This window comes from Meriones unguiculatus, chromosome 6 (assembly GCF_030254825.1).
Source record: "Meriones unguiculatus strain TT.TT164.6M chromosome 6, Bangor_MerUng_6.1, whole genome shotgun sequence".
In the NCBI taxonomy this organism is placed as follows: domain Eukaryota; kingdom Metazoa; phylum Chordata; class Mammalia; order Rodentia; family Muridae; genus Meriones; species Meriones unguiculatus.
In genome coordinates, this window is record NC_083354.1 from 2,121,673 (window position 1) to 2,136,223 (window position 14,551).

General features: G+C 39.9%; 1 protein-coding gene across 1 annotated transcript in view; it reads left to right on the top strand.

Annotated features, from left to right (window-relative positions):
• Nucleotides 1–14,551, top strand: part of Cep162 (centrosomal protein 162) — a 69,299-nt gene that overhangs the window by 15,039 nt on the left and 39,709 nt on the right. Inside the window, exons 8-13 of the mRNA XM_060384635.1 lie at nucleotides 111–141; nucleotides 578–694; nucleotides 4,473–4,664; nucleotides 5,190–5,271; nucleotides 8,780–9,047; nucleotides 10,128–10,389. Of these exons, the coding sequence (XP_060240618.1) occupies nucleotides 111–141; nucleotides 578–694; nucleotides 4,473–4,664; nucleotides 5,190–5,271; nucleotides 8,780–9,047; nucleotides 10,128–10,389 (952 nt within the window). The remainder of the gene's footprint in view (nucleotides 1–110; nucleotides 142–577; nucleotides 695–4,472; nucleotides 4,665–5,189; nucleotides 5,272–8,779; nucleotides 9,048–10,127; nucleotides 10,390–14,551) is intronic.

Below are 14,551 nucleotides of genomic sequence, written 5' to 3' on the forward strand. Positions count from 1 at the left end.
AGAAAACATGGTTCCTGATCTTCTAGCTCCTGCTTCTCAGAGCTCTGTCCATTCTGTGGTCACTTTGTAAGTTTGCTTTCAGAATGTGTAATTTTCTTCCTCTAATATAGGAGGAAGAGAAAACTGGCATGCTGGCTAATGGTAAGTATTAATTGGCAAGTAATTAAGACTGTTCAAAAATCTCATCTAAATAATTTTGAATAAAATGTCTATTTTTTAAATCTCTCTCTAAGGAATTAAATTTCATAGCCTTTCTTAATCATGTATCCTTATTCCTGTTTTGGCCCCATCCTGTTATATTTGAAATATTTCCTTTTCTGTTTTTCTCTAGCCTTTTTTACCTTCTACATAAATGTATAGATACATGGAATCACTTATGTGCATTTTGATGTTAGCCTGTTATCTTGTATATACCATGAAAAATCCTGTTTGTAGAAACACACACATGATTACACACTTATACTACATTTATATGTAAACACTTATTTTTTTAATCATTACATGTGATTAATTTTATTAGACCAAAAGTCAAACAAAGTTTCCTACACTTGGTTGTTTTTCTTTTATATTCCTGCAGTTGTGCTTCTTGATTCTTTAGACTCTGTTGAGGATGTCGAGCTTGCTGATCAAGAGAAAGCAATCCCTAAAGCTAAGGCCCTCCCAGAAATGACAAATGGTGAACTAGCGGGAACAGGTAAAGTATGTGGAAATTTGAGTCTTCTCTAGCTACAGAATGCTCTGTGAGCAACTAGCTTCATTTCAAGGAAAATACATGAAATAACCATCTGGATATTAGAGACATTCAGTCTCATAGCAAGAGTTGTCAATACAAGGGGAACACTGTCGGTGAGGACTAAGCAGTTGTCATGCCCATCCTCTGTTTTGTGCCCATCACTATATATATATATATATATATATATATGTAAAGTATAATATATTCTTGATTTCCCACATTGGGACCTTTTAAACCATCTTGCTGTGGGGTGGGGGTCTTTAAGCCTGTTTCCTCCTCTTTAAGATAATGTGATAATGGTCAGCAAATATGGATACCGCATAGTGGCTCAGTAAGATGGCTCAGCAGGTAAAAGTTCTTGCTGTGCAAGTCTGATGACCTGAGTTCAGGTCTTCAAATCCATGTAAAGGTAGGAAAGAACTGACTCCACATACATAGTTGTCCTTTGACCTCTATATACAAGCTGTTGCATACATGTGGCATGTGTTTATACACACACACACAAATATGTAAATTACTTTTAACTTAAAAAGAATTGCAATACACAGCAATCACACGTGGTTATTACCATCACTGGTAGTCTTCAGTTAATAATACTGAAGCTGCAATACAGCACTCAAAGCACATAGTATAAACAGTTGGTGTCTGTGGGGTCTTGTGTTTATCTAGAGTTCCTAAGGTACATTTGAAGGACATCTTAAAGTATAGTCTGTAGGTGAGCGTCTGAATTTGGTATAAAAATGGAAAGGCTCAGTAACTTTCTGTTTTGTTTTACCATGTTTCTATGAGTGATAAGCAGCCTGGGTAGGTAACCTGTCAAAGCAGTCTTTTATTAGCGTCATAAAATTCTTTGCTAGGCTGTATTACAAAGGTTAGTAAATATAAAAGTGGGGTTTGCTAATACAAGGCTATATTATTTATATTCATTTGTACTTGTCTCCAGACAGGTGTCATAGTCTTGTGTCTGGATGCATGGCTGGAGTAGTCATCACAGGATGACTATTGTTCCTTGAGACAAGGCCTATTCTCTGCAGTGGCAGTTGATAACTTTCTGTAGTTGAGAGCATAGGAAACTTTGGTCTTGTACAAAGTGACTACATGGAGTAAGGCAGAAAAGTAAGCCTTCTTACTTACATAAAGTCCATCAAGTGTGGTCATTTTGCATTATTGTGGGATGACTTAATTTGCTTTGACTTGACAAAGAACCTTTCCCCCCTCTGTTTCCAAGCAGCCTTCCTTGCTATCTCTAGTTCGTAACTTTTAGGTCATTTCTTTTTCTGCACATCTAGTTCTTTGCTGCTCTAAGGCAGTGGTTCTCAACCTTCCTAATGCTGCAACATTCTAATACAGTTTCTTGTATTGTGGTGTTCCCCAACCATAAAATTACTTCATTGTTATTTCACAACTGTAATTTTGCTACTGTTAGGAATCATAATGTAAATAATCTAATACGTAGTGTATCTGATATGTAACACCTGTGAAAGGATCTTTGGCCTTAAAAGGGTTAAGACCCACAGATTGAGAACCTTTGCTCTAAGGCCTGCAGCTTCCTTCGCGCCCTTCACACCTACTAAACAGTATGAAGGTTCAGTGCTGCGGTGCAGTCACTCAGCATTCAGATCTTTCTGTAATGCACTCAGCATCTCATGCAGTGTCCTCATATTTTTATAGAAAAAAGAAAGCACTTTTATGCCTTTTCTTTTTTTTCATAAAAATTATTTCTTCAGTTGTTTCCTCCCCCTCCCCCCGCCCGTGTGACTTCGGTGGGGTCAGGTAGGTTGCTTCAGTGTAAGAGATGGCAGAGCAGACCTTTCCTCTAGATTGTCTTCTGACAACTCGGCTCTTTAGCTGTTGGAAACTCTGCTCTAATAGTGTCCTCCACTTTCAGGCTTTTAGTTGATTTAAGATGTTTGCTGTTCAGTCTGTGTTCTAGTCTTGGTGAGCTCTAGCATGAGCTAGAAAGAAACCCCCCTGTTAAGCAGTACTACACACACCTCCATGATGTTCAGCAACACCTACATTTAGTGTCGGGGGAAAAATCCCCTTACGAGCTGTGCTCTATACAGTTTCTGTTATGTACGGAACATGAGATTACATAAACCATTTCAATTATTAACCATATCAGTTTTAAGCATTAATTAACTATAAATGTCAAAAGAGGAGAAAACTAGTTACCCTATTTATATTTTTTCCATTATATGGCTTATTCTTTACTTTTGAAAAAAGCCACTGTTAAAATTGGAAAATATTCCTAAAAATATTGGGTCATTATTTTCATTAGTTTTCCCCAAAATTTGTCAGCTGTTGGGAGGAAGGTACTAGGGCAGGAAGAGTAAAAGGTGATTATCAAGGTTTCTGTTTTTGTGACTGAGTAAATAATGGTACCATTAGTTAAAAATAGGAAATACTGGTAGCAAAACAAGTTTTGGTGAGGACTATAATTAGGTTAGGAGCATACAACTGATTGACTTTACAGAACAGTGAAAATGTCTTTTAGAGAGTTTGGTGTTCACAAAAGTGATGAGAACAGAAATGTGTATTTGGGAATAATGAAACAGGCATGTAGTTGAGGCTAATAGATTTGGGAATTATGAAACAGGCATAGAGTTAAGGCTAATAGATTTGGGAATGATGAAACAGGCATAGAGTTAAGGCTAAGTGCCTTAATAAAATTAGCTGGGGGCTGCAGATCAGTGCTTTGTAAAACAAGTGTGAATGGTGCATGCCTGTAATCCAACACTTGATCAGAAGTTCAAAGTCATCCTCAGCTGTGTAGCAAGCTTGAGGCCAGCTTGGGCTACATGAGACCCTTTCTCAAAAAATAAAGGGGTAAGTATCTAGAGACATGGCTTAGAGGGGAAAGGTGCTTGTCTTGCAAGCCTGATGGCCTAATCTCTAGAACCAACATAGGTAGACAGAACCAACTCAAATGTTGTCCTTTGTATCTATATACACACCATATACATGCATGCTTTGTATTTATATGCACACCATATACATCCAATAATAATGATACATAATCCAAAACAAAGGAAAGGATAAAGGGCAGGATAAAGGGAAGAATCAATTAGGGTTTTAAAAGTATTCAGAGATTTTTAAAAGAGAACTAGAGTTAGGCCGCTTGATGGGCCATTAATGAATGAAAACTGGAAAAGCACTGACTGGAGTGGTAGGAATTCCAAGAAGAAAAGGGTATAAAAGGAACAATGGCCAGGTAAAGGACAATGTCAGGTGTCTCACAAGCTCAGAAAGGACCCATGACTGGACTTGGCCATTCGGAAACAGCTTTGAGTCACAACTGCTTTATCAAGGTGTTGGAATACTTGGTGGTTTGCAGAGTTACAGGAACGTGCTTGTAATAGAACTGTTACAGAATGAGCCGGTACAACACAGCAGAGTGAGAACAGTATGAGAGAATAGTGGTGATAAGACAAGGGCAGGATCCTTCCAAGGAATGTGTCCATGTAGAAAGTGTGCGAGTGTTTTACCCAGCACAGAGAGGTTGCTTAAGGACACTGAGAAGGCATTGACTGATAAAGTCAGACTTTACAAGTACATCAGGACCTGTCGCGACTTGCTCTGACTTGTACTGATAGCTCACCCAGGTTTCTGCTTGACTCCACTTTTATAATATTGCCATTGTCCTGCAGCCTGTTCACCATTCGTAAGAGACTAAGGAATGACTTCAGTGTTTTGTCTATCAGGAGGTGGTGCTCAAGAATGTTATTTATTTTATCAGGTGTTTTGTATGGACAAAGCAGTGGTGATACTGAAGCCCTGCATCAGGCTTACTGTCACGTAGCTCATTCTCTGGGAGATACAAGTGAACCAAGAATTGAGGGTACCACTGTGGAAAATGTCATGAGCTTAGTAAAAGAACGGCTTCAAGAAAAAGAAGAGTCTTCAAAGAACATCTCTACCACCGAATCTGGTAAAGGCTGACAGATTTAGGAGATGGTGATAGATGAAAAGTGAATGGACAGAATTTCTCTACTATTTATCCTTTTTAAATAGTGCCCATTGAAGAAGAGTTCACGTGGTGATGACTTCTCAGTGTTTGGATGTAAAGGACATGATTAAATGACACCCCATGTGGAGCATCTCCAAAGTTAGAGCTGAACAAAGAATGCAGCTCACATCCTAATGTGCCTTGACCAAATTAAGCAACAAATTTAGCATACATATATATGTGTATTAATAGAGAAGACTATTTTGAGATTGAAAAATACATAGAAAGTATGTATGTGAGGTCTGGGTATAAGTAATAGAGATGTATTTTATAAGTTCAAAGAAAGGGTTCCTGGTATAATTTTGTGATACACACTTAGTTTATTGCGCATGCCATTTTGTTAACTATATGAAGTAGAGAAAAAGTGATTTTGGTGGTATTCAGTGTGTAAATTAAGCAATTTAGGCATCATTTTTGGTCTCTGGTTTAATTTTCCTCCCCTCTTAGATCTGCCCACAGTAGAGGAGCTGATGAAACCTATCAGGATAGATTCCTATGGGATCAGTGGCTTTGAGCTTCAGCCTATCAGGTATGAGGTTTGGGCAATGCCCTGTGCAGGACGGGTGCTCAGCTGAGTGGTGTTTACTGTTTTGCTTCTTGTTTTGTCACAGGGAACTTATAGCCATCTGTTCTGTGGAACCATTCTTAGTAAATGATTAATGAAAAATACAAGCTTACATGTGTCTACCCATGAGCCACTGCTGTCTCCATCAAAAATCTCCTCGTACTAAGAGAAAAAGAGCTACTGAGAATATTGGTGCCATGAATTAGTCCAAATGTTTTCACTGAAAATAAGATTCCTCATCTTTCAGTGGCACATGGATAGTTGATTCACCATAACGGGGAAATTAATGATATTTTTATATGAATAATAGGTTTTCTGTTTTATGGATCAGTCGGTTCTGACTAAGTCACCAGCTGGCCGTTGTCTCCCAGGGCAAGCTCTGAGGTCGTAAGAGAAACAGGCTCCATGGAAGTCCTCCAGCTCAGTGTTAGGGCAGTGTATGCAGAGCTGCAGCATTCCTCAGGGCACGGACAGCTACAGTGACCTGATGCAAACAGCTTGGCATTCGTGTAGCATTTTCAGTATCATATCCTCTCCCTCACATCCTTACTACATATGGGCAGGCATCTTCAGACTCCTCTCTCAAAGGGACTCTGAATTAACCACATGGTGCTGACACTTAACATACATCGCATGCTAATAGTAGACAAGAGCCACACATTCTTACATGCATTGATTCAGCCCTTCAGCAGCTCTGAATATAGTCCATTGCTTTCCATAGTGCATAGACAAGAAAACTGAGGTTGAAGGTTAAAATAATTGTCCAAGGTAGTATGTCTGTACAGTCAGCCCATGTGCTTAGCCACTTGCATCAAGTCACTATAGCACTTGTGTTTCCAGTTACGTTTTGAGCCCCTACTTTTACCATGTTCTTATTGGGGAAATCTGCTTGTGATTTCTTGGCCTTGTTCCACACTTAATGTAGGTGAGAGGAAAATGACACAGTGAAACTTAGGCTAAAATCTCCCCCTCGAATGCTGAGTGCTCTTACAGCCATCTGTGCTAATAAGCATCAGTAGAGAGGGGCCTGCGCACTCGTCGATGTTTGAGGGGATGTCACTGTTGCTGGGGTTTCTTAGACATCATGTAAATTATTTTAATGATATGAATTCTAAAACATACATATTCGTTTAAATACTGAGGACAAACAGCTTTTCTGGAGTAGACCCTTCTTTTGGTTATTCGAGGTATATATTCATGAAGGAATTGCCAGATCACAGAGGAATGTGCTTTTACCCCTTGTAATGAACTGGAACAGTGCTTTTCACAGCAGCGCTGCTATTTGACATTTCCAGCAGGACTGCACAAGAGTGCTAATCCCTCCACCCTCTCCACTACCAGTTGTTTCTGGTAACCATTGTAATGGAATGTTGAGGATTGTCTTGGTAAGGGTTAGTATTGCTATGCTGAAGCACCATGACCAAAAGCAACCTGGGGAGAAAAGGATTTATTCAGCTTACACTTCCATGTTGTTGTTCATTATTGAAGGAAGTCAGGACAGGAACTCGAACAGGGCAGGAACCTTGAGTCAGGAGCCAGTGGAGAGGCCATGGAGGAGTGCTGCTTACGTGGCATGCCCAGCCTGCCTTCTTATAGAACTGAGGACCACCAACACTGAGATGGCACCATTCACATGATCCATCAATCATTAAAAAGGTTACATACAAGGCTTGCCTACAGCCCCATCTTATAGAAGCATTTTTTAAATTGAGGTTCCTTCCTCTCAGATGACTTTAGCTTGTGTCACGTTGACATAAAACTGTACAGCACAAGGATGTTGTACTAAGGAGGTGAGGCAGCCATGAAAAAATGAACACATATGCTCCAAACTATATGACATAGTTGAAAATCATAGGAAAAAGAGAAGAAAGGCAAGAGCTGCAGCAGTAGAATGGCAGTGGTTTAGTGGGGATATAGTGGGTCTTTGATGCTTGTGGAGTTTTCAGCTTCACAAAATCGGTATAGGGGTGGACACCGTAAAGATTGTTCAACAGTGTAAGCATGTTGTACCACTGAAATGTATATTATGAGTAGGAAAGAGTTAGTGCTAGACATATTTTCTGAGTATTCAAATGAAATTTAAACAACAGGCTTTGTTTTATGCTGAGTCTTAAGTGCAAGCAAAATAGAGGCGTTTGGGAAACCTATGTATTCAAATTCCATCATATATTTTAACTGTAAATATATAAAATTTTCATTGTCAAAGAAAACCGCAAAGTGTCCATGTCTGAGTTCCCAGACCCTTGAAAAATGCTTTTCCCAAGCACCCCTTCTCCTCTCTGTGAGAAATAAAGTATCTCAAAAATTAAAAAAAAAAAAAAAAAAAGAAATGTATACCACAAGAAAAAAATAAGAGAATAAACAAACAAGCAAAAAAAAACCTGAAGACAAATATAGTTACATGATCCAGGGAACAATAGTTTTAGAAATGTCAATAATACAGCCATTAGCACATTTAAAACTTTTAGTGATCATCAGTTATCTCTCATTCACACCTGGGTCAGTGAGGCTGGCACAGGCTCTCCTCCATGTAGACTTTTAGTGCCCAGTCTTCTGTCTTTGAGGCTATAGTGTCATCTAGCAAGTAAATAAGTGGCTTGTCACTTTAACTTGCATTATATTAGGACCAGCACTTGGGAAACTAGTCCAAGGAAGGTGGAAAGTGATTTGCTGTGTGCCTAGAAAGAAAAGCAAATTGGTTTGGCAGTGTCTTATTAGGGCCCTCCTGATAACCAGATGGCCGATGGCTAACATTTTGAGTCTTCTGGAACTAGAGCTATAGGCAGTCATGAGTCACTGTGTGGGTGCTGGGAACAGATACCAGGTCCTCTACAAGAGCAGCGGTGCTCTTAACCACGGAGCCACCTCTCCATTTTTAATGCTAGCTAATTTTTTTCAGTTCATTAAATGGGTTAATTTTAAATTCTGGTGATTTTTCTGTTTTATTTTTAATTTTCCTATGCTTTGGTTATTTTTATGCATTTTTTTAGTGTTTATACTCCTTGATTCCTTGTTATAAATTATAGTCACTTTATAGAGTCTTTTACAGAGATTTATAAAAAAAAATTTTCCCTACTCAAATACATGTTGATTTAATAAGAAATTATGAATAAAAATTATTGTGCTGCATTAAAATTATTTGAAATGAGTCAGGCATAAGGCACATGCTTGTGATCTGAGCACTCAGAGGTGGAGTCAGCAGGATCCGGAGTTCAGAGCTGCCCTCTACTAAAATGTGCGTTAGAGGCTGGCCTGGGCTACATGACACCCTACCTCAAAGAGCAGAAAGAAGTGTAAACAGGACACCTGCAGGTATCCTTGGCTCACTGTTGTGCTGTGTTGTGATGACATGTTTAACATTGTACGTTCATTTGGATAACAGCTCGTGTATGTACAGATGTGGGTGGATACCTGAAGAACTTGAGGAATTATGCCTCCTGCAGTCTATACTGTGCTCTGCTTTGTTTTCTAGCCTGAAGAAAGCAGCTGACAGCAAAGAAGGGGAATCTGTAAGCTCTTTACTGTTGAAGATGAACACAAACACTATCTTGCAAGACCCCAGGCATGTAAGCCAATTTCCCCACAAACACGATGAAAGTGTGGGTTTACACAAGACAGCAGGTGAAAGCACGCACAGCAGCTGTCCAGCTGCTACGGAAGAACATTTGGACAAAATGTACCTTGAGATTTTGAGGAAGAAAACGTCTTCGCTATTACCTCAGGATGACAAAACTAACCAGGTAAGAAGTATGTGCTTGGGTTAGTGGGGCTGATGACATCATCTGTGGGTGATGTCATTCCTGTGGGTAGGACTTATTGACAGAACTTCCATTCTCCAAGTTCAAAGTACCACTTTCTTCTAGAAGTACTTCCTTACACTTCTCTCTTGCTTTTTCTTTTCTTTTTCATTCTTTTTAATAACTACTTTAGGACTTGGAGAATATCAGAAAATAGTCTCTGCATCACAGTGTTGCTCATGGCTCATCTTCCTCATAAGTCTGCACTACTGCACTACAGGAGAGTTGGCATTTTACAGGATTGTGATTAGCAACTGTGACAAAATTCACGTCATTGTTCCTTCTTTCTGTTTTTATCTTTCCACTTTAGAGCTCCCATGGTTCTAGTATTGTATTTCACTTTCTGATTTTGTGTTTTGTATAAAGCATCTCATTTCTGTGGAGTGAGGCAAGGTGTTGTGTTAGTTTCTTTATTGTTACTGTGATAAAACACTCTGGGGAAAAAGTGGTTGTTGGATCACAGTTTAAAGTGTGGCCGGTCATGATGGGAAAGTCAAGGCAGCAGAGATGAAGGAAGAACAGAGCAATGAGTCCCATGTGCAACACAGTCCCTTTCGCCTTCTGTGTATCCCGGGATCCCAGTCATAGAATGGTGAGCATCCTCACCACAGTCAGGATAAATCTCGCTCCCTGGCCCATCTCTAGCTAGACTGCCTGCCAGGTTGACAGTTCACTAGCCATCACAAGTATGGATGTTCTTAATGTACCTTAAATCCAGAGAAAAGAAAGAAGTTGTTTTGGTTGTCATTTCAAAATATCTTCCTCCTTGATGTCTTCATTATTCTAGTAGCCACACATACACAAACTTATTTTGCTTTATTAATTTTAAGTACTTTGTCTTCATGCTAACTTTGAAGATAGGCTTCAAAACACTGAAATTCTAATGAATTATAGAACTTTGCTGTAGCAGTTTGCCCTTCACAAACCACATTATTTGCCAATTACAATCTTGCCATTTGATACATTTTCATTAACAGTAGTTGAAGTTCATTCTAGTACTAAAGAGTTTAAACTTGTGTGCAGACCCCCAGGCCGAGGCTCAGTGCTGGGGAAGAGGGACCTGTGGCTGGTAAGCAGGTTTTATATAAGAAGACCAGAAGTGCACCTCCTTTGCTTAAGAGAAAGCCACAAAGTGGACCGTACACGTCAGCTCGGAGCTCAGGCTACGGCAAACCCAGCCCGCCACTCCAATTATTCTCTGCTCTTGAAAAGAAAACTCCAAAGGACAACACAAAAAGTAAAACTGTGAGATCCATTCCCACCTCAAATCAGTGTCGAAAGAAAGGTAAGAATATATTCTTTTCACGACAGAGTTAGACACATGTAGTGCGTTATTTAATTGTCTTTGTCTCTGTGGAGAAGAGTAGTAAAGAACTGATATTCCTTTTTGGTAAGTTTAGTTCACAGATTTTTAACCGAGGGTATTAGCAGTGAAGACAGTGAAAGTGGTTGAGGAAAATATGTTTAAAGGTAGAATTGGTAAAACTGATTTGGAGCTGGGCATGGTGGTGCATACCTTCAATCTTAGCACTCTGGAGGCAGAGGCAGGCAGATCTCTGTGAGTTCAAGGCCTGCCTGGTCTACAAAGCAAGTCCAGGACAGCCAGTGCTACACAAAGACAAAGACAGAAAGAAAAAAAAAAAATGCCTGGTTTAGGTCACTTATTTTGGCCCCATGCAACTGAAGATATTTTAAGCTGAAAAGAAGGAAGCCCAGAAATTTAGTTTTGAGATGACATTTTTGGCTTATAAGCAGGAATGAGAAGGCAGTCAGATTGAAAGTCTAGATAGAGTTCAAGAGGAAGTATAGACTCAAGATACCATTTTGGAGTTTATTAAAAGCCAAAAAAAGTTATTTTTTTCTTAAGCCATGATACTCACTGAGCATGAGGATGTTCTAGTTAGTTACCTTTTTCTTTTATTATGGTACGCCACCATGACCAAAAACAGCTTGGGGAAGGAAGGATTTGTTCTAGCTTACAAGCTTCAGTCCATCTGTGTGGGAATCCTAGGTAGGGGCTTGAAGCAGAAACCCAGAGGAATGCTGCTTACTGACTTGGTTATCCTGGCTTGCTCAGCTACCTTTCTAGTACAGCCCAGGGCCCCCTGCGTAGGGGTCACAACATACATTACTAGACCCTCCTACTTCCGTTAGCAGTCAAGAAAATGCCCCCACAGACATACCACCCACAGGCCAGTCTAATGGAAGCACTTCCTCAGTTGACGTTCCCTCTTTCCCTGTGACCCTTAAGTTTGTGTCAAGTCGACACCTGAAGCTATGACAGGACAACTAGAGGGTAAACACAAACGGACTCACTATAGGAGATCAGAGAACTATAGTAGATCACTCTGCAAAGCAGGCAGAGTGAAGCAGGAGGAACCTTGACAGAATCTTCAGTCTAGAGAATAAAATCTCAAGGAGGGTCTGTTCTGCCATTTACTGCCCTCAGGAGAAGAAACAGGACTGAGAACCGCCCTTCAGTTTTAGCAAGCAGGTGGTCATCAGCAATGTAAATAGGTCAGTTTCTTGGCAAAGCTAAATGTGCAAAGCAGATTGAATGGGAGTAGGAGAGGATAGGGATGGAATTAGTGTTCCAAGCAATAGAACCTTTTGGAGGAGGACAGAAGACAGCGGCGATAGCTGACTTAGGAGAAAGAGTTAAGTTGAGGGCCAGCACAATAGCACTGTGGATAAAGGTGTTTTCCACTCCAGACTAGCAACCTGAGTTAGTCCTGGAACCCACGTGAATGTGAATGCTAGAAATTACTCCTAAAGTTTATCCTCTGGCCTCTATAGCTCCACACACATCATACACTTATTGTACACACACAATATTAAGTAAATATTTTTAAATTAAAAAAGGAGGACCTAAAGAGATAGTTCAGCAGTTAACAGGATTTGCTGCTCTTCCAGAGGTCCCAAATTCACAAGGTCCAGCACTCATAAGATGGTGCACAACAATGGAATCTGAACACTCTTCTAGTGTACAGACACATATGTAAACAAAACACTCATATACATAAAATGCATAAATAAATCTTTCTAAAAAATTTTAAAAAGAAACTTCGGCTTTGCTCTTAGAGGCAGTGGTGACTGTATGTTTGTATGCTGTTAAGAAAGACTTAGTTGAAAGAAAAGAATGGACAGTGTAGTAGGTAGAGAACTAATTGCACCAGGGCAGCGTCCTTGGCTTATAATGGTGCACAGAGGATTGCATTAGCTGGGAGTGTGAACAGTCGTGAACTGTAGGAAATGTGGAGGCACAGGAAGAGAGAGCAAGCTGGCAGCTGGATAGGCACTAGAGGGAGGAAATGTGGATCATCCTTCAATTTCATCAGTTCCCTCAGAAATCAAACTCGGTGCTGTAAGATAGCAATGAAGAGGGAAAGGGAAGATAGGAAACACGCATTCAAAAGATACTGAGTTGGAGGTTATTAGGTCATTCCATGATTGGTGATAAGATCCCTAGATTATGCCAGTGTGAGTGAACAGCTAAGGGGGAAGGAACATTCAGGAACTAAAGCTTAGGGCTTGCAGGGCCTGATTATGTTGAAAAGATTGCAAGTGAAGACAGAAGTGTCACAGTGATTTAGAAAGGAATAAGGTCAATGATGGGTTGATAGATGAAGGCAACACTTTTTATGAGTAAAGTTAACATAGTCTAAACTCGTTTTCCCATATTTCAGAATCTTACAGTATTTGTGTCTATCAGAATAAAAAATTACTCATTTTTATGCCAAAAAATGTAGTGATGGACCATATCTGTTCTTTCACTGACCTACTTCAGTCTCTCTTTAGACTGTTAAGTATGGGGATTTGTGTGTGTGTGTGTGTGTGTGTGTGTGTGTGTGTGTGTGTGTGTCTGACTTTTTATTAATAATTTACCTAGAGCAGCTTCAGTTACTCAGAACTGAAATTCTTTGGGCATGGTTAATTGCTACAGTTTGGCTTCCTTGGGAAGTAAACTGGTAAAGGGAAGTGTAGAGAATACACAGATCAACAGTGGCTTGGATTAAAAAATAAGTCCTATTGTATAACCAAATAAAAGTCTTTTCTCTTTGATGTAACAGTGAATCCATAGATAGGGAGTTGAGAGCGACAGCGAAGAAAGATCTTTTCTTTCCTGCTGCAGAATCTAGTGTGACTTCTGTCCTTTTATTTTTGTTTTTAATTATGTATGTGTGTCTGTGTGGGAGTATGTGCATGTGAGTACGGGTGCCCATAAAGGCCAGAGACATCAGATCCCCCTGAAGGCGGAGTTACAGGTGATTGTGAGCCACTGGACATGGGACTAAGGAAGCAAACTTAGGTCCTCTGCAAGGAAAATAAATGATCAAAACCGCTGAATCATGAAGTGGAATGACAATAAAGCAGCCAATCCTAGTGTTTTCATTAAAATTTCTTCTCTAGAACACTTAGCTAGGAACCTGTGCTCCCATCTTTTGAATACAACTTGTGGCCACTGCAATTTGTGTACAGTTTAAGGAGCCAGTTATGTTGAGCTAAGCACACTGCTGCCCGTGACAGAATTAGGTATATGTTAGTGGGGAGGGCAGTGTCTTTGGCCTAGAAGAACAGGTTGAAAACCACTGTTTTAGAGGTTGTTAAAGCCATGTTAGTGTTTCCAGCCTTCAATTTCAATTTTATGTGTTGCCAATCACTTCCTTCCCCTCTAAGAAATATGAAGTGATATTCCCTTTTTCTATGCTACCCAAACATAAAGTGGTTTTACGTTTTCAAGGTATATTTATTCTGTCTTGTAATTATATTTTTCTCAGTTTGGAGATGGAGTTCATGCTTCTGGTTATTCAGGAACTTGAATGTCTCTTACCTATAGTGGCTCCAATGGGAATTATTTTGGTTCTTTTTTGTTATTGAATATTATTAATTCATTGTTTCTTCAAAGAGAGCTTTGGGGTTTTAATTATGAGGTGTTTGGTATTTGAATTTCATATTAAGAATTTTTTTTAAGTAAGGGGAAAAATACTGGATAGGTGTCTCGCTATTAAGAGCACTTGCTGCTCTTGCAGAGAATCTGGTTCAGTTGCCAGCACCCACGTGGTGGTTCACAACTGTTTATGCCTCCACTACCAGAGGATTCAAAGTCCCTTACTGACCTCCTTTGGCCCCAAGCACAAACATGGTGCATAGATAAACATTCCACAAACACTCACACTCACACTCACACACAAAAACATCAGGAATGGCAAATTCTGTTGTGAAAAAGACTGGCAGGCTAGACTCACACACACAAGACCACCTGTGTTTAGCTGCCTGGTCAGTATTGGCCATCTTAGAGGATAAGTTGTTTAAAGTGATAAAGCCTTGAAGTTACCCTGTTTCACAGTCTCCTCACACTGATCTAGCTCCATTTGTGATTTCAGGTATCCTAGGGCAAAAGTAGACATTGACTGTGGGTGGCTTCTGGGGTTGCAGTGACTATAGTG